At 48.9% G+C, this 24,117-nt stretch overlaps 1 protein-coding gene across 1 annotated transcript; it reads left to right on the forward strand.

The window, feature by feature from the left end:
* Positions 1 to 626: 626 nt before the first annotated feature.
* Positions 627 to 8,921, forward strand: LOC135881696 (2-hydroxyacylsphingosine 1-beta-galactosyltransferase-like). The gene is made up of 5 exons (XM_065408369.1): positions 627 to 1,469; positions 6,575 to 6,714; positions 6,827 to 6,903; positions 7,378 to 7,597; positions 8,606 to 8,921. Exons 1-5 carry the CDS (start codon positions 627 to 629, stop codon positions 8,919 to 8,921), a joined length of 1,596 nt encoding a protein of 531 aa, XP_065264441.1.
* Positions 8,922 to 24,117: the final 15,196 nt, after the last annotated feature.

The raw sequence follows: 24,117 nt of genomic DNA on the forward strand, positions 1-24,117 counted from the left end.
TTGAGTAGTAGCCGCCGGCCCTGCAACATGTAGCCTGGGATCTGAGGGGCGAGCTGAGCGCTTTCCCTCATGTGCATCATCACCAGTAATAAAGGAGTTGCAGGCCAAACTGTGCCGTCGGCGCAGCCTCTGTGAGCCTGCTGTCCTTTCAGCAAGCTTGCGTGGACATCGCGGATTGGAGCTTCGTAAACAGGCCTGCTGTAGGTACATAAGCCGGGGCAGAATCCAGCTTCCTTACCAAGCTGCACTGGCTCTGCCCGTGTGTAAACAGCAGTAAAGACTTATCAGACACACCCAGGGAGCTGGTCTGCTGTGAGGGAAAGTGCTGCTTTTCCAGAGCAGCCCCAGACTTTAAAAAGTAGTGGTGGGGGGAAGAGGCAGGGGAAATCCACTTAGGACCTCCTTGTGGGAAACTACAGAACACAGAAACAGATGAGGAGGAAGAGGGGAAAACGATGCATGGAGAAGCCTGAGTCATATTAAATATGTGACCCTGCCTGTGGAAAGTCTCCATCAGTAGATGGTGACCACACAGGGCACCTTCCCTTCTCCACAGCCCACAGAGACAGTGTCCAGGACCTACAGCACGAGTCGGTCAGTAACTGCCCGTTTCTCTCTCTGCAGCGATGGAGATGAGGCTCCCGCCGCACCCCGTTGCTGTCCTCCTCATGGTGGCCGCTTTCAGTCTGGACTGTTGCCATGGTGCCAAAGTGCTGGTGATGCCCACCATCGTCTTTGACAGCCACCTTCGGGTCTTCATGCGGGTGGCGGAGGCACTGAATGACCGGGGTCACAACGCCACACTTCTCCTCCACGAGGGTCGGGAATCCGAGCCCTTCCTGCCAGGCCTCCGAGTGCAAACGTACAGGGGGATCTTCAGCACGGAGAGCGCGGACGCCTGGGTGCAGGAGAAGATAAAGCGTGTCTTCCAGGGGAAGAAGACCTCCCTGGAGATCTTCTCCTTCCTGGAAAAGTACTTGGAAAACTGTGATCTAGTGCTGGGGGATGCAGCCCTCCTGCAGCAGCTCCAGGGTGAGGGCTTTGACTTGTTCTTGGTAGACCCCAACGAGATGTGTGGCTTCATTCTGGCCCACCTCCTTGGCGTCAAATACGCCGTGATCTCCACCGGCTTCTGGTACCCAGCTGAGATCGGTGCCACTTCCCCCATCGCCTATGTCCCCGAGTTCAACTCCCTGATGACGGACAGGATGGGGCTGGTGGGCCGGACTTGGAATCTCCTGGTCTACGTGATCACTCGCATCGCCACCAAGCTGGTCATCCTGCCCAAGTTCGACCGCCTCATGCAGAAACACGGGGTGGAGCCGCAGAAGTCCATGCTGGAGCTTGTCTATGGGACCAGCCTCTTCTTCCTGTGCAATGATGTGGTGCTAGACTTTCCCAGGCCCACGCTCCCCCATGTCATTTTCACTGGGGGAATCCTCGCTGAGCCTGAAAAGCCCCTTCCTGTGGTAAGTACAGGAGGAGGGGCTGCTTACAGGGGCTGCTGGCTTTAGAGTTCTGAGGTTAACTTTTCTGGTCCTGGCCAGGGCGTCTAAGGGCTGTAATCAGAGATCAGTCTTTTCCCTTGAGGGACCTGATCAGCACCCCTGAGCTTCACAAATTGTGCCACAGGCTGTGAAACCTGTACGGCAGCTCTCTACAGTTCACAAGTGTGTGTTGGGGTTGAGGGGGAGGTGGGATGCAGTTTTGGGTCCCCCATCCCATGTCGGGAGCCTGTAACGCTGCCTCCATCTGACAGTGCTGGGGAGTTCTGCACTGGCAATGATAGTCCCTATACCGACCTGGGAAAAGCCCAATATTGACTTCTTCTGGGCTTTGAACTGAGCAGTCTCCTCTCTGTTGTCCTATTGCTTCACCAGTCTTTGAAGCCTCCCCAGGTTTTCCTTTTAATCCTGTTCCCTTGATCCTCCCAGCCTCCATAAGTGACCTTTTTACAATAAAAACTTTGCCCGGGCTTCCTGCTTATTCTCGCTCTGATCCCATATTGAATCTGCTCCATTTACAAGTTAAAAGAAAGTTTCTCCCCTCCCACAGCTGCCAGCCCCGCAAATAGCGGGGACTCAGTGACAGATGATGGATCACTTGAAATTGCCCTGTTCTGTTCATTCCCTCTGAAGCATCTGTCACCAGCCACCGTCGGAAGACAGGATGTTGGGCTAGATGGGCCATGGGTCTGACCCACTATGGCTGTTCCTATGTAGCATCACCAGTACTACATTCTGGAAGCCAGACTTTGCTCCTCAGTTTCCCCTGTGCTAATCCTGTTCTCTTCCATGGGGTTGTACAGATGTGACACTTCCCTGCAATTGGAATTGAGTGTCAGGAGCCCTGACTACACTAGAGTTCCCATAGCTGCTACCACTGGTGGAGCTCTGCTACTTGGAGGAATGCTGGAAATCTTCAGAGAGAACAGGCTAAGGTGGCCTGGCTTGTCAGGAGGGTCCCCATGCCCAGCCAATGGATTGAAACTGAGACAAAATGCCAGCCTCAGATGACAGGCTTGGTTAAGATTGTCGATAAATATCAATGAAATCATGAGTGGTAGAATGTTAGGTGCAACACTCTTTTTAAGTTGAGAACTTTGGAATAAAAGTTCCACAACTATCCTTGACTCTGCCCCTGTGGGTAACCACCCTTCCTCATGGTGCCTGAGTAACGTGGGGAGGCTACAGATACAGTTCAGAACACCCCACATATATATGAGAGGGTGGATGAGGCCTGGGCCAATCCTGCCAGGTGCTAAGCCAAATCCAGCAAAGCACTCAAGCACGTGCTTACCTTTAAATGTGAGTTGTCCAGTTGCCTTCCATGGGATTACTGGTGTGCTTAAGCATTCTATTCTGGATCAGCCATATGCCCAGCATCTTGCAAGACTTGGCCTGTAGTGGAACACTGGCTATGAGATGCTGTACTCAAAGGGTTAAGAGGTGAGATGGTTGGTGGTTCAGCTGTTTGCGTTTGGGTTGTAGGATGCTAGGGCTTGGGAGAGGAAGGCATTTGTAGACCTGCATGTAGATTAAGATATTTCCATTTTGAACTGGGGCCCAAACCCTGATGTCCCAGGATGGAAGCAATCCCAGTAGCTCTGGATCTTTATATCCTTATTGTATTTAAGGTAGCTGAGAGTTTGTGGTCTGTGCTGGAAATGTGGATTAGTATTTGTGTTAAAGGACATTCTTGGTGAGTGGGTGGGCATTGATACAAGGTCGGCTGCATTTCCAGAGAGAGCTTTAACGATGAAATTCCGGAACTTCTGATGTTGGGTTTTTATTATAATGTGGGTAATTTATCTATTTACAGGATTTATAGCTACTTCTTAAATACCCAGAATTTCCTCAAACAACAAGGAGTCCGGTGGCACCTTAAAGACTAACAGATTTATTTGGGCATAAGCTTTCGTGGGTAAAAAACATCACTTCTTCAGATGCATCGAGTGAAAATTACAGATGCAGGCATTATATAATGACACATGAAGAGAAGGGAGTACCTCACAAGTGCAGAACCAGTGTTGACAGGGCCAATTCAATCAGGGTGGATGTAGTCCACTCCCAATAATAGATAAGGAGGTGTCAATTCCAGGAGAGGCAAAGCTGCTTCTGTAATGAGCCAGCCACTCCCAGTCCCTATTCAAGCCCAAATTAATGGTGTTAAATTTGCAAATGAATGTTAGTTCTGCTGTTTCTCTTTGAAGTCTGTTTCTGAAGTTTTTTTGTTAAAGAATAGTGACTTTTAAATCTATAATAGAATGACCAGGGAGATTGAAGTGTTCACCTACTGGCTTTTGTATGTTACCATTCCTGATGTCCGATTTGTGTCCATTTATTCTTTTACGTAGGGACTGTCCGGTTTGGCCAATGTACATGGCAGGGGGGCATTGCTGGCACATGATGGCATATATAACATTAGTAGATGTGCAGGTGAATGAGCCCTTGATGGTGTGGCTGATGTGGTTGGGTCCTCTGATGGTGTTGCCAGAGTAGATATGGGGACAGAGTAGGCAACGCGGTTTGCTACAGGGATTGATTCCTGGGTTGGTGTTTCTGTGGAGTGGTGTGTATTTGCTTCAGGTTGGGGGGTTGTCTGTAAGCGAGAACTGGCCTGCATCCCAAGGTCTGTGAGAGTGAGGGATCGTTTTCCAAGATAGGCTGTAGATCATTGATAATGCGCTGGAGAGGTTTTAACTGGGGGCTGTACGTGATGGCCAGTGGTGTTCTGTTGTTTTCCTTGTTGGGCCTGTCCTGTAGTAGGTGATTTCTGAGTACCCGTCTTGCTCTGTTAATCTGTTTCCTCACTTCCCCAGGTGGGTATTGTAGTTTTAAGAATGCTTGATAAAGATCCTGTAGGTGTTTGTCTCTGTCTGAGGGATTGGAGCAAATTTGGTTGTATCTTAGGGCTTGGCTATGACAATGGGTCGTGTGATGTGTCCTGGATGGAAGCTGAAGGCATGTAGGTAAGTATAGTTGTCAGTAGGTTTCCAGTATAGGGTGGTGTTTATGTGACCATCACTTATTTGCACTGTAGTGTCCAGGAAGTGGATCTCTTGTGTGGACTGGTTCAGGCTGAGGTTGATGGTGGGGTAGAAATTGTTGAAATCTTCAAGGTAGAATTCTTCAAGGGCCTCCTTTCCGTGGGTCCATATGATGAAGATGTCATCAATGTAGCACAAGTAGAGGAGGGGCACCAGAATTTCCTGCTCCTTTAAAAATGTAGGTTTTACAGACAGTTGCACCTCCAGAAGAAAACCTTTCCTTGACATTCAAGAGAATCTCCAATCATTTAATTTAATTTCTGATCTTCTTGCTGACAGAATGACCCACGCTGTCAAGAAAGGGTTAAAAACCCAACCAGCACTTGCCAGGGGTCTTAAAGGGTCAGATATTGTATGAGAATAACTCTGGAATAGACCCTTTCACCTGCTGACACATCATACTCTGACAGTAGGCCTTTTTGAGGGCAAATGCAAGATTTGCAGTTTCTAGATGAAGTTGCTTTTTCCTCCCTTGAATCTTCCCTCATACCCCATTCTTTTGGGTTTTTTTTGAAAACTGGAAGAGAGGGGAAAAAATTCCTCACACATATTAACTAAGCCCTTGTCAACATTTGTTTTTAAGGAAGTTGGAGGTTAGAGAGAGATTTTTCAAAGGTGCTTGATGGGAATTGGACATCCCCTTCCTTGAAGTAGTTTTGAAAACCTTCCCCTGAAATCCTCTTATGTTAGGAGAAGAGCCATGGGAAACCGGAGGGGTCAAGGAGGTGGAGATAAGAATTGGGATCAGTCCAAATCAGTCTAAGGGAAAACTGGTTCCCTATGTTTGCTACTGCAGCTCCATAATGAGCCAGCTGGCTAAATTCCCTTTGCTAAAGAGAGTCCGGGGTGTGTGCGTGCGTGTGTACACTCAGCCTTTTGGCAGCCTGGAAAACCTACCTACACCCAGGAGTGCTGGGACAATTTTTATAGTGGGGGTGCCAATGATGAAAATCATGTATTTGGTGTTTGTTATTACTACGTCAAGCCAGGGGTGCGGCAGCACCTGTAGCTCCAGCACCACTGCCTACATCTAGTAACTGGGGCCCAGATCCTCAAAACCAGCCTTGGCTACACTCGGGACTTCACAGTGCTGCCACGGTGTGAGAGCTCTCGCAGCGCTGTATGTACTCCACCTCTCCGAGGGGAATAACTTGCAGCGCTGCGAGCGAGCGTGCAGCGCTGCAGGCTCTGATTACACTGGCGCTTTACAGCGCTGTACTCGCTGCACTCAGGGGTGTGTTTTTTCACACCCCTGAGCGCAGCAAGTTGCAGCGCTGTACACCGCCAGTGTAGCCAAGGCCAAAATACCTTTTGAGGATCTGGGCCTGAAGGACTAAATCAATTAGCCAGCGATAGGTACTAAAGACAAGGATGGGCGCTTCCCATCAGCAAAATCCTAATGAGACCCTGAGATCCGCTGCTGGGAGAGGGGCGTTGCTGGGATTTCTGTCAGGTACTGTCCCTAGGCCCTGCTTCAGGGGCTCCTTTCATATCTGCATCTGGCTAGTAAGTCCTTTCTGATGCTGGGATGGAGAAGGTGCCCAGTTCTCCTCACATCCCTTCCAGACCTGCCTGGTTTCTAGAAGAGGACAAGTCTCCACTCCTATCCAGGCCTGGGCCTGTATTTTTGGGGTCCTCCTCACTGGTTAGTGACTCCAGTCCCCGCTCCTGCTGCTCAGAGCTTTTCAAAGCAGCATCATGAAACTGGCTCTCTTGATAGTTCCCAACACCAGCTGAGAGGCTGACCCGAGCCCAGGTAACTTTGCTCTTGCCTGGCAAAGCTATGATCTGAAAACACAGCTGTTTTCTAGAACCATATGCCAGCTCAGTGAGACCACCTTGTGCGGGGTGCAGTGGGGAAGGCGTTCTTTATAGCCAGATTGTGTCCATGAAAGCGGAAGTTCTACAGGTACTGATGGGTGAAGCTTCCCCCTCTGCAGGGAGGGCTTTCCCATGGTGGTGGTGGGGTGTCCAAGCCCTCTGGAGGACAGGCTGTGAGGCACAGTTGTGCGTGTTCACCTGCAGGGCTTGCGCCGCTGGGTGGAAGCTGCGGATGCTGGTGTTGTCGTTGTCTCCTTTGGCATTGGGATCCGAGCGCTCCCGAGCGACTTGGTGGAGAAGATGGCTGGGGCGTTTGCACGCCTTCCTCAGAGGGTCGTGTGGAGGTGAGGGGGCGCCTTTATCTCTGGATATAGTTTGGTGGGGAATTGGGTTTCCAAGGGTGATTCCAGCTCAGTCCGTTTTCTCTTGGTTTCCCTTCTCTGTTTTTTCTGGCAGATACTTTGGTCAGAAGCCAAATAACCTGGGTGAGAATACGCTGATGATGGAGTGGTTGCCCCAGAACGACCTGCTGGGTAAGACAGGGAGAGAAATGCTGTAATTCAGGGTTTTACTCACAACCAGAGCAAAGAAAATGCCACTGTAGTGTGTGACATCCAGAGCGCGTCTGATCAGAAAACAATCGCTTCCTTATCTAGTGAAACCAACCTCCACCCCTTCTGCTTCTTCAGGGTCTGACCAGCTCAGTGTCATGTAGAGTGACCAGATGCCTGATTTTTATAGGGACAGTCCCAATATTTGGGGCTTTGTCTTATATAGGCACCTATTACCCCCCAGGTTCTGTCCCGATTTTTCATACTTGCTGTCTGGTCAGCCTAGTGTCATGGCAGGAGATGGTGGGGTCCTTCAGGGTTCTGCACCCTCCTCCTATCCCCAAGACATGCCCTGTTTCTCCCAAACCTGTACGGGTACAGCAAGTGTTTGTATGGAGAAGGCCTGAGCAAATTGGGGCATCTGCAGGGGGATCACCGTCTCTTGCTTCTCTGTAGGTCACTCCAACGTGAAAGCCTTCATCAGCCACTGTGGGATGAATGGCATATTCGAAGCAATTTATCACGGAGTGCCAATTGTGGGGTTCCCTTTCTATGGGGACCAGTTCGACATCATGACAAGAGTTCAGGCAAAAGGGATGGGGATTCTCATGGACTGGAGCCGAGTAAGCGAAGAGGACCTTTACCAGGCCATAGTCACCGTTCTCTCCAACCCCAGGTGAGGCTCTCTGAGTGATGGAGCTGTTGGGTTAAAGGGGAGAAGATGAACAGTTGGTTGCATCCTCCATTTGGAAGCCCATAACCATGGGCTCAAGCAGTGGTTCCACCAGGTGTGTCGCTCACTTGCCTGGACACTCCAGTGCCTTCTGATTTTTAAGACTGATGCCGGCAGCAGCCAAAACCACAGGTCTGCCCGTCTTTATGGTGAAGGGGAAACTGATCTGGTTTTATTTGGGTTTCCCTTGGAATGCTCCCTGAGATGCTGCTGTTCAAAACTCCTCCCCCTCAATAGCAGCATGTTATCGGGTCCACCTAAGGCCTCACTTTGCAATCTGTTTGGTCGTGCCCAAACTACCTTTATGTGGAGACTAGTAAGTACAGACAGTGCTAGGGCTTGTATCTACTAGATACTATTCTTCACCTGCTTTTTAAGACCCTTGGGCTAGCAAGTGACTTCTGGGTGATACTGGCTAGAATGCTCCTGAGAGGACTTGGCAGGATCCTGTGATTGAAGTGTTGTCATCTTGCCCGCTCCCTTAAATTACTAAGTACTCTCAACTGCTGTTGACGTCAGGGTGCTTGGCACTAGGCAGGATCAAGCCCAGAGTCAGAAAAGGGCCTCTGCCACCTGCCTGCTCCCCCTAGGATGTGAGAATCCAGCCGGGTCCTTCAAGCCTCTGACGGTGATGCCTGTTACAAAGATTCTGTCACTAGAGTTTAGCTGACCGCTCCGCTCATGATGCGTGAGGCAGAACAGACTCTGGCTGGCATGGCCATAGCTGCATCGGCTCTGCAGGGCTAACAGGAGTAAAACTATCAGTGACGGTGATTGTAAGGACCTGGGGAACAGATCTAGAGCCTGCTCATGAGAGGTGAGAGTTGAGGCTGCTTGGTTCCTTGTAGGCTTCGGGCCCGTCATGGGTCAGAAGGGGCTGTTCTACCCAGAGAAGTGACTGTGAAATAACAGCGGGTGACTTTTTAACTTTTTTTGCTTCCCCTCTTGCAGCTACAATAAAGCAGCCAAGCAGATCTCAGCCCTGCACCGAGACACGCCTATGCACGCTCTGAACCGCACGGTGTACTGGCTGGAGTACATCCTCCGCCACGACGGGGCACCGTACCTTCGCCCAGCCGTCTACGACCTCTCCTTCTACGAGTACTTCTGCCTGGATATCCTTGCTCTCTTCCTTCTCTGTCTGGCGTCTGTTGCCTATGCCCTGTACAAAGCCATTGTGTGGTACTGGGGAAAGAGTGCCAGCCCCATGCATCTGAACGGCAACTGTCTGAATGGCCATCTGATGGAGGGGAAGAAGGCGCAGTAGTGCGCGGTGTGCTTGGGGCACGAAAGAGACTCCAGTGCGAGCGCACACACCGCCCAGGTGCTCGCAGAGACTCAAGCTTGTCCATCTGTCTGGTTGCTGCTCGTGTGGCTGGGAAGAGGGGGAAAGCGGCGCAAAGGCCAGTGTGTGCCTCTGTGTACAGCACGCCTGGGTGGGGACATGGATCTAGGCGTGGGTGGATGCATTTGGCCAGGACTGTGGGAGCGTTGAGGCGGGACATAAGTGGGTAGGTTTCTGGGGAGGAATGTGGGGTTGCTCCCTTTTTTTTATGCGCGATGGTTTCGATGCTGGTGTTACCCTTCTGGCTTGCTAGGGTCTGTGGTGAGGCATAGGGGGCAGGAGTGGCGCTTTGTCTGGGGCAGTCACCGTTTCTCCCTTGCTCCATTAGCGAGGCCCTGGGAACTCGGGACTCCTTCAGGTGCAGCGGGGCAGCCGACTTTGGGCAGGAGAGGGCACCCTAAAGGTAGTTTAAAAATCGGTCTTTGTTTTAAATTTCTTGGGCAGATGTTCTGACTGCTTCCCTTGGTGCTCTGTGCTCTAGGCTGTGTTTGTGCTAACTTATTTTTTAATAAACTGTCTTCTTTCCCCTGAGCAGTGGTGTTTGGTCTGTGTGAGGAGCGCCTCCTTCGAGGCAGAGGCGGCTGTAGCTTTAGTGGGGTCTTACTCAAAGCCAGCGCGATTGGGGCTCTCGCCCGCTGCTGTACAAGCCCCTGCTGCCTCCCCACACGTCTCTGTACGTCCTGCCTTGCTCCTCAGCCAACTCTTCCCTCCCTGCCATGTTGCACGCTCCTCCGCTGGGTTTTCAGGCAACACTCCCATCCTCCCCTATTTGTGAGGCCTTGTGGTCTGTGAGGCCAGTCACGCACACTCCACATGGAAGATGGAAGATGCAGAGCAGAGAGATGGAGGCAGGAGCTCCAGTCTGCAGGGGAGAGGAGATTCGTGTGAGAGAGCAGCTAGCTCAGTACGGCTCGAGGGCCAGCCCAGTGGCCTTAAAGCCAGCGCTCTTTAAAGGCAACAATACGCTTCATAAAGGAAACCAAGCCTCAGATGTGACTGCGCCTGCCTGTTCCCCACCCTGAGGGCGTGGTATGGAGGTAACGCCAAGGACCAAGTGCCTGCAGCCACCTGAGCTGTGCGATTGGGAGCCAAGCCATGCTCTAGTCTTACAATCCACCTGCAGCTGTATGGAAAATGCACTCGGCGATGCCTTGGAACGAGCATGAATGTTTCTGCGCTGGCAGCTTGGCCAAGCCTGTCACGGCTCTCGCAATAGCTGCCCCGTTATCCCCCCTCTGCCAGTTGTTCTGCTGTGTTTCCTGGGCCCATCTCCCAGTCTGCCCTTATCTGAGTATATCTGTGGGACAGCACCTAGATTGCTGTCCTGAGTGTCCTGTATTGGAACCGGGCCCCGCTGCTGAATGGGTAGGGGCACTTGGCGCTAACTTGGATTTTAGCTGGCTCAGACTCCAGTGTCAAGCTTCATGTCCTTCCGATGCCGCTCGTGTTCCTATGAGGCACGAGTAATCACCCTGTGTACAACAGGCCAAATTCTAGCCCCTCCCTTACACCTTCTTGACATCACTGGGGTGATGGAGAAGAGATGGTCAGCTGCTGTCCTCTGCTCTCTAGGACAAATCTCGAGGGCAAATGAGGGCATCTGTGCCCCCCCTCGGTTACACAGTGAGAGATGCTAACATAGACCCTTGTCTGCTTACTGACGTGTGATTTATGCTTCACAGGGATTCTTGCACTTTCCTGATGCACCTGTTCCTGGCTGCTGTCTGAGACCAACAACGGGGCTACCTTGGACCCTACTGGTTTCATTCTCTGTCAGTCCTATGTAACTTACATCCCTTCTGACTTGGGACTGCTGAGTCTCAGTGGGTGTAACTTGCATGCTGATGGGGCAGACAAGCAACTAGGAGGTGTATGGAAGAAGAATAACCTGCTCCTAGCTGGTAGTAGTGGAAGGAGGACTATGAGAGCCGAGAGCACTGGCTACCCCTGGCCTTCATGCCTTGGCCTAGAGATGGTTGAGATAAAAGGGCTAGATGGCTTTTCAAAAACACAGTGTAACAAGTTTCACAACATGCCTGTCCTAGTGCAGCTGTTTCCAATACATCAACTATGAGTCACTGGTCACCCTAGAGCAACTTGGAATGCGTGGGTGTCTCATGGTGGGAGGGAAGGTGGAGGGGAGCTCATGTACTTCGTTCAGCTCTTCGGCCCCTGAGGGGTGGGCCATCGGTAGTTCCTCTGCAGCCCATGTTGTACCTCAGCGACTTAGTTCAGTGCAGCAAGGCTGGGGTCCATGGCTTAGCTGAGTTCCATATGCTGTTTCTAGCCTGAGCCAGCGAGGAGGCCAGTGCTCAGTACTGGTTCCCAGTAAGCCTTGCTGCTTGGGTGGATTCTCTAGCTGTGCGCCGGGTCTGTTTTCACTGTCCATTCGCATTCCAGGTGCAGAGCTAGTGCTGTGGAGCAGAGAGGCGGGGCCAGCCTTGCTTTCCTCCACAGCACCCTCTTTGGCCAACAAAGGAACTGCAGGAGTGAGCGCCAAAGTCCGTTCTAGCTCGTATTCATCCTGGAAAGATGTTGGTCACAGTCTTTCCTGGGGCCGGAACGCCGTGTGCAGGGAATGGGCTCAGCCAGGGAGGGGATGTGCCCATTTCCCTCTGGGAGTAAAAGGGCAGCATGTTTGACCCAAATGTTCCCTTTGTGACCTGCAGGGGGCTAAGCAAGAACCCAGCTTCGCCCATGACTTGCTGTGTCACTGTCGGCAAGTCACTTAACTTCTTCTCTAAATCAATTGATTGTCTGTGAAACGGTGCCCTCCTCTGTCGAGAGCTACAGAGGACAACGTGCTGTTGTATATCAAGCCAAAGCTATGATTTGTGGGGTACCAAGCAAGAGAGGTGCCCACTAGGAGACATGCCTCCCTATTCCTATCCTGGGGTCAAGAGGGACATGGCGGCTAAGCTCAGGAGCTGGGAATCTGCTCTGGGCCCCATGCCGCTATTTTGTATACAAAGCTGGCCTTCTGTCTGGCCCTCTGGGTTTTTGGAACAGAGTGCTTCAGGGAAATGCTGAAATGGTAGCATTCTTGCTGGTGTATGCAAAATCCCTCAGCAGGGACTGTGGGCCGCTTTAGGGGTGGGGATGTGCGTGGGGAGTGAATTAACTTGCTTTTCAGGTTTAGCTTGCATGGTCAGGTTCTTCAGAACCTCGCCTGGCAATGAGGAAAGACCGGCTTGTGAACAGAGATCGCATCTCAAGACATGGTGGGAAAGTTAATTTGGAAAGGACCAGTACAACTCTACACAGGCACTGCAGAAACTCTGGTTGGGGGAGTGTGCAGCTACTCCATTTTCTAGGCATCTCCCTGCAGCATTGGCAATGCAGCCATGCTCTAACTACTGGGCCTTTCTGCAGCTTTCAACACCGTAGACTCCAAGGTACTGCTAACCTGGCTAGCGCAGCTGGAGAAGTCAGTGCATTGCTACAGTGGCTCCAGCAGATCCTTTCCAGCAGGCGCAGAGCGCGGTGAATAGCTGCTGCTTCTCCCACAGGCCTTTTAGGCTGGGTCTCTGCAGCACAGCACATCTCCCCTTCTGCATATACACAGATGCCATGGGCTGTGCTGCCAACAACGTGATGCTGGCACTTTGTTGGGTGCCTCATTTTTCACAGCTGCAACCAGGGGCACTAAGTCGTCCATGTTTAGAGAAAGCAGCTCTTGCCTGAAGAGCAGCAGCTCTAGCTCTGCACAAGCAAGGATGAAGCTGCACAAGCTGGTTGGAAGGGGGAAACGTGTGGACAACCTAGCAGTGGCAACGCTTCCCTGAGTGGTGCAAAGAATCAGGCTCTTTGTCTCCTCCATTTAGCCTCAATAAGCTGCTAGAGTATAACTAAAGTCTCCCCCCTCCAGCTTGCTTGGAAACTTTCCTTCCTCCTAGCTGACCAATGCACACACTGGAGTCTCTGCAGGTGCACCATCCCCCCCTCCCTCCACCATGCCTTAGGCTGCTGTGAGATCATCACCGCTGTGTCGTAGTGTGGTGCTTTTTTGGGCACCCAGGGCTCAGAGTCACCTTGTCGCCAGCTGCCTTCAGCAGGAGGGAGTCGTGCCTGTGCCAGCTGGGTGTTAGCTTCTAGCACAAACCAGCCTGTCAGCCACTCAAGCACTCTTCTCTGGGCTCTGCCATCTGACAGTAGATGCACCCCTGCCAAGCATCTGCCTATGGTATCCAGCCCCTGCTCATTGGCTACCCCAGAAACCCCAGCTTCTCTGTTCCCAAAGGAACAGTGGACCAAAGTTGATAAGTTTCATCTTAGCCCACCGCTCCTGTGTCACACACAGCACGTGAGCTTGATTGTAGTAAAACAAAAGGAAATGTATTTTAAAAAGATTCAAATAGAAACAAGGGCAAGTGATGGAAACAAATGGTCAATTAGAAACCCAAATCCTAAAACACAAACTAGGGCCCACCCTTATAAATTATTATCTTTTGTAGCTAATAGATTCTAACCCAAAAGTTCAGTCTTTTGCAGCCTTGGCTGGTCCCAAGGACCTAGGCCCTAGTCTTTTACATAACACCCATGCCCATCCCTTGACAGCTGGCACTACTGGGCCTCCATGTCACAAGGAGTCCCCGCACTAGCTCCCAGGCAAAAGTTTTGACTCTCTGTAGAAGGCACAATGCAAGACCCTCCTCTTTGATGCTTTTTCCACTGTAACCAGAATATTTGTTACCCTCCCCTGTCTCCAGCAAGAAACCCTATCCCAGCCAAGAATTCTGTTCCCAGTACCCCCACTCTAACCACTAGGTGGCGCTGCCTCCTAGAAAACCTGCTTGAGTGCAAGCTGGGATGAGCTCAGAACTGTCCTTGCCTCTCCCACCAGGAGTCAGACACTGGGGACAATGGTTGGAGGAATGGAGTGTTCCAATCTAAGCCATCCTTTGGCAATAGGGATAATGTTCTGTTTCTCTAGCCTGGTGTCTCCTGTTCAGGGGAGTGGGGAAATGCTAAGCTAGTCCCACCAGTAGGGATCATGGCAGGACAGTGACTCAATTTTGTTTTGTCCATGACCTACGAAATGGCCAAAAACTTTGTCCCGTGACCCACCAGATCCTCCAATCCTTCCTGCTCTGTGAGCCTGGTGTGTCAGCCATTTTGTGGACGGGAGGAATTGGTAGGCAGTGGTGCTGCTGCTGTCCCAGTCTCTCCCATCACTGGGTACTGTACATGGCAGAGGAATGGTGGTGGTGGAAACCAGAGCTAATCTATTTCTTCTAGCGGGAGTCACTGTAGGGTGTCCTGAACAGAGATGTCTTCATTCTGACCTCCTGCAGCCGGGCCTCGGGAATGAACAAGAGGAGGGATGGCGGAGCTTTTCCCCATAGCAGGCAGTGTGGGAGCTGGAGTGGGCTATGTGAAACTCCTTCCATCTCTGCTGCCCCTTGTAGGCAGGACTGGGCAGAATGACTTGAGGGTGTGCCGATGCCCAGCCATTCCCTGGAGGAGGAATGGGGCTGTCAGCCATAAGAACATAAGAATGGCCATACTGGGTCAGATCAAAGGTCCATCCAGTCCAGTATCCTGTCTGCCGACAGTGGCCAATGCCAGGTGCCCCAGAGGGAGTGAACCTAACAGGTAATGATCAAGTGATCTCTCTCCTGCCATCTATCTCCACCCTGTGACAAACAGAGGCTAGGGACACCATTCCTTTAGCTGCGTGGGAATGCAGTGATGCTGTTCCCAGCAGCAAATGCACACTGAGGAAAAGAGTGAAAGGGAGCTCTGAGGTTCTCCACTCCCAGCAGGAGACGCTCTGTGACAGTGTTGTGGGGGTAGGCAGGCTGCAATCAGGTGCTATGGGGGGGACGGGGACTGGCGTGTATAAACAAAGTTAGTCTTTATCTTGTGCTCAGTAAACCAAAACTAGGGCAGTTACACAAAGAAGAAGGGCCCAAAGGAGGCGGGCCTCTGTGTGTAACAAGATCAGCTAATTTAAAGAGGTTTGGGGTGGGGAAGGGAATCTCACACTGACTGAGTCTTCAGGGAGTGTTGCTGGCTGCATGGACAAGGCGGCATCAACTGCAATGGACACAAGAAGGTCATTAGGAGGAAAATGCACATGTACATTCACTGCAACTGTCAGCTGGGGGAGAGGGGGAGATAACGTCACCCTGACTTCTGGCTGCTGTGAGGTGCAGGGTATTATGTGGCTTTGGTCAGATAGCACTAGCTCTCTCCCAATTGCCAACTGCAAGAGTTAAAAAATCCTGAGTCAGACCCCCCCACAAATCATGAGATTGACTCCCAAATCACCCACTTCACCCACTGGCACTGCTTCCTTGGTTCCACCACTCCTCTATCCAGTCCCAGCAGCACCACTTTCCTGACTCTCTGCCTCCTGCTGCCCCAGGACCCTCGCTTTGCTATAGGACCATATGTGAAGGCAGCACAGGTCTGTGTTCTCAGCTCTGAGGCTCTTGCCCAGAGTGTTATGCTTATAAGAAGCACTCCGGATCTTTTTCAGGGGAAAAGGCAGTAGATTCCTGGTATTCTGGGTTGCTCTTCAGCTGGTACCAACTTTTCCTGATTTTCTGAAAGACAAAAAGAACATGTTTCTACCCCATTTGGGGTGGCAGATTATTGCTTAAAATATCCTTTTTTTTTTTTTTTTTTTTTTTTTTTTTTTACAAATACCCTTGCTGATTGCAGGCAAAACAGAGGAATTACCCCCATACTTTTCTGTGTTTTTGTTCTATAGGCAGGCCATGTTTTAATGGCTTCTACCTTTTAAGGGTGAATTATCCCACTGTTCAGTTATTAAATTCATGAGGTAGTGTACCTCAGTTTTCCTTCTTATACAGCAGACCAAGTTTGTAATGTGTGTTTTTTTTTTTTCTGTGCTAAGCTTTAAGTTTATTCACAGGTAATAGCTGAGAAGCATCATTACCATATGTCCTTAAAGGTTTTTTCCAAAAATCATACACACTATACATTGTTACAGGGGTACTTATTAACATTAAGTTTATCCCAGTGTTTAATATTAACATCAAATCTATTAAAAGTATCTTGTTATACCATGCTTTTTATTCAGACAATTTGTTTTTGAGACCAGTGTGTTCAATGTCCTCTTGAAATCTTTGCATAGGCTTTTTAATTTAATTATATCCTTGGGGTTTGGGTGAATTAAAAGATAGGGGTGTCAGGCATATAAGCAAACCTCTTTTGTACCTGTCTTCAGATTTTAGCACTGCATACACACACAAAAAGTATATTTTTCCTACTTAGAGTTAACCTGTCACTCTCTTATTCTTAGGTTTGACTCCTTTTACCACCTTCCTCTGAAGGGTCATAATTTGAGTCTTTTAGTTTCGGGTAGTTTGTTTGCTTACCAGGTATGTCCTTTATCTGTGGCTCCTTTGTGCTGCCATTTATGGGCAGTTCTCTCCTTCCTCTATCAATTAGGTAATTTGCATCAACACAGGTGCTTTCTGGCTTGCTTTTGGATCCAAAGCCATCAGTAGCTCAGAGCCTCTGTCTTAAAAGGTTTCAGAGTAGCAGCCGTGTTAGTCTGTATCCGCAAAAAGAACAGGAGTACTTGTGGCACCTTAGAGACTAACACATTTATTTGAGCATAAGCTTTCATGGGCTACAGCCCACTTCTTCGGATGCATAGGGACACAATCAACTTCCACCAGAGTTTTGATTTTTTCCCTCTTTCAACTCCTGCTTCCAAAACACACAGCGATCTGAAAAAGAAAACACAACCTGTTGTGACTCCCTTTGGAGCCCTAAGAGGATTTTAATTAAGTAGCATGTTTTGTTTGCATTTCTTTTACCCTTTCTACAATATACACTGCACACGTCCTGGGAAAAATGCACATTCCTTTCATAGTTTAACTTCTATAACATTAGCCATATCAATTTTTACATCAGGTGTAACTGTTTCTTTTCTGCTCACAGAGTTCTCATGCACCCTTATCAAAGTGACAGCTGATTACTCAGAGCCACCTTAAGGCTCAGTGTTCCTAATGTTGCTTTTTTGGTTTTGTGCACCTCACCCCCTGCTGTTGCTCCAGAGGGACACAGTCTTTTTTAATTTCTTATTCTTTTACTACAGTTCTTATCTGCTATTTTGTTACCAAAAAACAAATCCAGAATCTCTTCCCATTTTCCTGGGTTTGACTGCCCTGCTGCGGCCACGACTTTGGTCTTTAAAAAGATATTGAATTTTATAAAGCATTGAGATTCCTTAATGGTTAAATGCTAAATACCAAAGTCAAACAACACTAGTTACCTGTGTTTGGCAAAAAGTCTGTCAGTTTTGCAATTTTGAAAGATCCAAATGGATTTTTAGTGGTATTATTTAAAAACAAAACAAAACCAATTTATTTTAATCCTACAAAACAAGAGTTTTACAAACCAGGAGTGTTGGTTTAGGTCCTAAATACTCCACATATTTACACAATATATTTATACACACAGATACATACATACTCTTTTGCTTAACAGCCCTTACACTGCTTTAATTTTTACATAGCTGTACATAGATTACATCTGTATACATTTGGGGGCAGTTAAGTTCCAATAGAAACCCCTTATGTTCTTTTAGCAAATGTGACTAAATTGTTCATAGATGATTTCAAGCAGATTGTCTCTTTGCCTGGACTATTTACAGACATTCCTTTGGAAAAGGGGCCCATTTTCCCTTCAGAATGGTTGCAAAGAAACAAAGAATTCTCTTTCTATAACACTTTTCCTTTTTAACATTTTTACAACGTTCAGCTGCTTAATTCCCTCTAGCCTCTGCAGAATTAACTTCTCACTCTCTTTCCTTAAATCACTTGCTTATCTCCCAAAATGACACCTTCATCAACTCAGATTTCACCATTCCAAGTGTTGTCCCAGGGTTCTGAATTCCCCATGCCTGTACTTACTCCTTTCCTTACACCTGCCACTATGCCCCTTAGGGCTCCCAACTTGTTTTCCAATCTCTTTATCTGTTGCCTGCCTGCGTGTCTGGACCTGATCCTGCTTTCCTCGCTGAACCATCCATTCCCATGGGCACAGGCTTTGTCACACTACCAATTTAGCAAGGAGGGTGGGCTCCTCAACTAGCCCCCACACCTCCTGGTCCCTTTTCTTAAACATTTTTCTTAAAATTGTGAAATCACAACAATATCCCACACTTCTATATGTTTCAGAGTGAGGTCTTACAGAAATATACTCCTTATTTGCCCACGCTTGTGCTGGGACTTACAAAACACAAAAAGTCTATAAGCACTAAAAACTCTGCCTGACAGAGCAGGAGGGGAAAACGCTAAGCCCCCTACCTTTTGGGCTCAATCCTGCTACGACCGAGGGTATATTCACCTATGCAATTTTTCCCCAACAGGTGGATATGAGCAATAACTCTAATCCTACCCCTGATGGGCAGGCACCTCTATGACCAGGGGTGTGTATACCTAGACAGTTTGTATATATCTTATCTGTATAGTTTTCCCCAACAGACAGGTCGGAGCGAGAACTCTAATCCTCCCCCTATTGCCCGGCACATCTATGACCGGGGGTGTGCACACCTGAATGATCGATCACTTTGTAAGTATGGTATACCTTTTAGCAATATTTAGCAGTATTTTCAAATATCACAAGTGCGTGTCTTGCCCCCTTGCCCACATTCTCCACCAAAAATGTTATGCTTATAAGAAGCACACGGGATCTTTTTCAGGGGAAAAGGCAATATGCCGGGTTTATTGAAGATACAACAATTAGCATATGCATTCAATCATACCCCCCCACACACACACACATACACACACTGTCCCGCCAGTTGATGTTATAGTTACCAGTCCAGAGTCTGGATCAATCTAGTGGCCAGCTAGGTTGATGATGGGTAGGTAGGAGCCAGGTTCTGTCGGTCGCAACACGGTGCTCCAGGGAAGTCTTGGCAGGACGAACCCAAAGTTTCATGGCAAGGCACCCTGTTTATATAGTGATTTTTCCTTCATTGGGACCAATGAGTTTTGCACTGTCATGCTGTAATCAATTGTTGTTTAACAAGTGCTTGTTTTTTTAAATTGTCCTTCTCATCATTTATCTTGTTCTTTCATCAAGTCTCTCAGGGAGTTATCTCAGGCTAGTTTTGATCACAGCTATCTTGTCCCCATTGATATGTGCCTGTCTCATCTTTAGAGTCATTAATCTGCCCTCCTCTGACATTTCAATAGGGGCGTGTTGCAGCCTCCTGGCACCCTTGCGTCTGTCTCTGGTTCCTCCCTAGAACATCTGGTTCAGTGATGGCCTTTACACTTATCTCTTAACATCCATTCCTCATTCACACATAAAACAGAATTAATTTACACAGAACATTTTGAACAGGAACATCAAATTGCAATGCAGAAGAAAAACAATCATGGCATTCTTTTACTTATTTTAAAATGCTAAGCCTACAACAAAGTGGTGACCCTCAAAGGTCTGTTCCTGCTTTGAAATCAGCCCAGACACAAATTGATTCTGGCTGATGCATCTCTACCAATGGCCCATTAGGCCATTCCTTTCTGCTATTCAAAAAGGGTGGCTGGCAGGATATGGTCAAATCATACATCAATACATTTAATACAGGCTACATTATCTTATTATTCCTTATCCTTCATTCTAAATTATACAAATTACAAACAGAAAATCCTACTACTACAAGAGCTCTGCCCAAATGCCCAGCCTTGGAAATCACAGGACCAGAGGAACATCTCATGCCATCGTGACAGCTCCTCCTGCAGGTGCCAAAATCCCGGCACTTGTGGTCACTTCACAATAGTCGGCGATCCTGCAACACTGCCTTCCCCTGGGTGCTGGGAGGGGACCCCCCACCCCCACACTGCACCCAGGCTGAGGGAGAAGCAATGTTAGCCCCTCCATCTCCCACTCCCATCACTGTCCTCTGCACCTGTGACCCAGGGTGCCTGGGGTAGCCCTCACTGGAAATGCCAAGGTCAGGGCAGGCTGCAAAAAGGAGAGTGGATACTCCCAAAACTAGTGGTTAACACCCAACCAGCCACAAAGTGAGCTCCTGATCCCCCACACTGGTTATCAAGAAGCAAAAAAAGGAAATCACACAGTCCCCTTTATTGCATTCCAGTTCTCTGGCCCAATCAGCACCTAGGAGCAGTAAGTTGAGGAGTTATTTAAAAACTCTGCTCGCTATATAAAAAGTTTTTCTGACCCCCAAAGGGTCAGCCACATTGCCAGGTCAATATTAGGTTGGATCCTACCCAAATTACCATGTTGCCAGCCAATCCTTTAACATCTAAAACTAAAGGTTTATTACAAAGAAAAAAGAAAGAACAAGAAGAGAGTTGTTAAATGGTGAAGCAATCACATACATACAAAGACTTCAAAGTCCATATATCAGGTTCTTAGCCATATTGGTGAGTTTGCTGGCTTGAAAGTCCCGCTGGAACACATCCACAGGTTGGATGGGTCATTCAGTCCTTTGTTCAGAGCTTCAGTTTGTAGAAAAGTTACTCTAGAGGTAAGAAGCAGGATTGAAGACAAAATGGAGATGATGCGGCTGCCTTTTATAGTCTTTTGCCGTGCGGCTTGTACTTCCTTTGTCCCAAACACAAGCTACCCAGCACATGGCATGGAAGCCTTAGAGTTCTGTCCATAAGCATACCACATGCCTTGCTGACTCATAACTTGTCTTCCCTATCTTTTCTTTCAATGGGTTCATTGTACAGTTGATGACCCTTGATGGGCCATCGAACAGGCTAGGTGGTGCTGATGCCAATCTGCCTGGGGGTGTCACCCAGAAACACAGTACAAGTTTGGAAATGCAGCTATACCATACGTATCTAGAACTCACAATACAAAGGCAATACAAACATATAAAGAAGATTATCATACTTGGCGATTTATAACATTTTTGCAGATACCTTACACGGCATATCTGGTCAGATTCCTTGCAATTTTATAATATTGGTATCAATAATATAAAGTGTCTCCCATATTCCATACAGCGTCATAGCTCCCCCTCAGCCCCCAACATCCTCCTGCATGCCCCTCAGCCTCCCTACCCCCACATCTAGGCTGTACCCCTTAAATCTGCCTCCTGCCCCCATCACTCCCCCATCCCCCTTTCACAGGGTCTCTGCTGCTCCTCACAGCCTGTGTCCTGTCCAGCCCCTGAGCCCTAGACTGACAGCCATCTTGCCTGTGAGTGGTGTCAGCCTCACTGAAAACAGTGGAACGTGGCAGCCAACTGTACTAAGGGCAGCCTCCCTTCCCCATATGGCTGTGGGGGATGGCGCCCGTCACGCTGGCTTCAGCCCATTGAGGAGATGGCGGCCATCTTGAATAAGGGAAAATTCACACATCGGCAACTTTCATCGTGTTTTCATGAGGCAGGTGAAACCACCCAGAATGGCTGGAGTGGCCCTGCTGCTGCCCACCATCCCAGCCACTCAGCTGGGCAGGGAGGAGGCAGTAGCAGTTGCAGCATCTAGCTACTGCCTCTTAGCGAGGGTGGAAAAACCCCTACACTACAGCTGTCGTGGCTGCAGTATAGACACGGCAATTAGTGAATTGCTTGCCTCTGCCCTGACAGCTGCAGTGCAATGGGAAATTGGCTTTAGAGTTGTGCTGTAGGTTACAAGCAGAACAAGCTCCAATGTTAAGTACTGCTGCCACTCGTTCTCCTTGCTTGCTGCCACACAGGGCCTGTTACCTTCTGTGGCATGGTCTCGGGTGGCTCCTTTTGCTCCAACTCATGCAGAGGGAAATAGTTTCCATTATTTCAGTTCCTGGGAACATTTTGTGCTTGATCTGTCATGCTATTACACACAGAGGCCAGGTAGAGGAACAGCGTAGAGAAAATGCTTAGCTTTTACACACTGCCTTGTAAAAAGGCTGCATCTCAGTGTAAAACTGTGGGTGCTTCATTTTGCAACAATTTCAAGCAGCAAAGATCACTCGTGTAAAACTACTCATGGCCTGCAGCATTGCCATGCCAGTCTGTACGAAGCATGACAGTTCCAGGCAAGTATGGATTGCTTCAGGATGTGTGAGGGGGCCGTGTTTCTTGTTGGCTACGATTTGGGTAAAATAACAGCAATTACATGCCACCCTCCAGCACCGGGGCAGTTTTAATGGTGCTCAGGCTGATGCGTGTGCAGCTCGACCGAGCGACTGTTGGCCTAGCTCTCTGGGCTGGCAGTTCGTCAGGGATGTGATGGGGAAGGTTCGGGAGGAGTGGGGTGCTGACTGTGAGGGGGCACAGACTGGCAGTTAGCCAGGGAGATGGAGGAGTGGAAGGTTCTAGATTCACACCCACGCAGCATTCCAGGTGGCCTGAGTCCACTGGCTGGCAGCTCTAAGGCTCCGCAAACAGCTGACATGGGTGAGCGGGGGTTATGCTGGGAGATTGGTGTTGATTTGTGCGGGCGATGAAGGAGGGGTGTGTGCTGCAGTGAGGGGCTGCATGTGTGTTGGGGTTTGTGGTGTGGATGGCAGTGTTGATGTGTGGGGTCAGTTTGTGTTAAGTTGTAGGGGTGTCGAATCAACCTTTGCGAAGCTGTGGCCAAGTAACCCACCAACAGTGCAGTCTCCCTCATTTCATTGACTCAATGCAACCTGTGAAACTGTTATATGCAAATTAGCTGCAGAGGAAGGGTGGTGATTGGTTGAGTGACCTATGATGTCACAATTGTCTAGGACCGTTGCTGCAGATAGATTTTTTTATTATATGGAGATTCTCTCTCTCTTCTTGACATAAATGAGCATGAGCTGTAGTTCTGAGTCAATGCCTGTGGAAATGGAGTGGATTTGAACAGTGCCCCAATCTCTCACTAGCAGCAAACTCTCACCCTTGCTGGTCTTCAGAATGTTGTCGAGAGGCAGAACTGCAACACTTTCCCATTTTAAAATTCCATAGACAATTCTCCTGCCTTGCACATGGGCCATAGCAGTTCTCTTTCTCCACCGCCCACACCGCATTCCTTCATTGCCATTTGATCAGACAAGTGTTTCCAGGGTTTCTTTTGGAATCATGGTATCAATAGTGGCTTTAAGTAAGAAGGAAATTCACTCCCCTCTCTTCCAGGAAAATTCTGCTGATCAATTCAGGGCTCTGTATAGAGTGCTGGACCCCACACTGGTACAGTTTCCACAGTATCTTGGTGTCATGGCCCTTTTTCAGGGAAGTCGGGGACCAGCCTATCTCTGACTTGCTCCTGAAAGTGAGAATGAGCCAACTTAGACCCCTCTAGAAGTAATTAAATCCCTAGGTGGATGGTTGGCAGCTAATGAGCCTGATAAAGGGTTACCAGGACTCAGCTGAGTGGATCCAAGAAACAGGAAATGCCTGAGGAGAATGGCTCACCAGAGCAAGGAGCCTGGAAGGTGTGCTCCTGGAGAAAGGAGCTTTCCTAGCAGAGAAGAATTCCTAGAGATGACAACAGCAGCTGGTGCTGACTGGAGAAAGCAGTTGCAGGTGAGTGGTGCAAGGAATAAAGGTAGATTTTGAACTGAACCCAGCCCCAAGAAGGAGGGCTGAGGATTCTGGACTCAAGGAGAATGAGGCATTTGAGTGACAGTCAGAGGCTGGACCAGAGAGAAGGAAGAGACTTTGTTTTTGAGTTTCTTTGGACTCTTTGGACTGTGTGGGGTTATTTAAGGAGCACTGAAGAGGGTAAACTGAAACTGCTGGGGGTGTGTGCTTGAGGTGCTGCCCCCATGACTCTTGGATTCATGATAAACAGACCTGTGGTTTTAGAGAAGTCAGGCAATGAACCCCATTAGGTGTAAATCTAATCTCAGAACGTTAATAAAGATAAGGATTATCATAAAGGAAAACTAGTGGTGCAACACAACCAAAACTCCCCTTCTTAGTGAAGACTATTAGGGACACTGATCTCATGCACAGACAAGTTTCAATGAACCAAAGTTTACATGAGCCTTATCCAGTATCTCACTCCCTATTTGCATGTCATGCCATCACATCTGTTAGCAGAGGTCAAGATTCTATTGTCCGTTCTCCTTTCCCTTAGCTGGTGAATGCAGAGAATCACCACAAAGAGATCCACCCATTCATAAGCCAGGGAGAGCAATCCTTCTGTCAGATGCCAGCTGAAGAATGAGAAGGGCTCGCTTAGGTCCCAGCCCAATC

Source organism: Emys orbicularis, chromosome 7 (assembly GCF_028017835.1).
Source record: "Emys orbicularis isolate rEmyOrb1 chromosome 7, rEmyOrb1.hap1, whole genome shotgun sequence".
Lineage (NCBI taxonomy): Eukaryota > Metazoa > Chordata > Testudines > Emydidae > Emys > Emys orbicularis.

Coding starts and splice junctions, on each gene's coding strand:
- LOC135881696 (XM_065408369.1), top strand. CDS start 627: ATGGAGATGAGGCTCCCGCCGCACCCCGTTGCTGTCCTCCTCATGGTG. Junction 1,470..6,574: donor CTGAAAAGCCCCTTCCTGTG/GTAAGTACAGGA, acceptor GTTCACCTGCAG/GGCTTGCGCCGCTGGGTGGA. Junction 6,904..7,377: donor GCCCCAGAACGACCTGCTGG/GTAAGACAGGGA, acceptor GCTTCTCTGTAG/GTCACTCCAACGTGAAAGCC.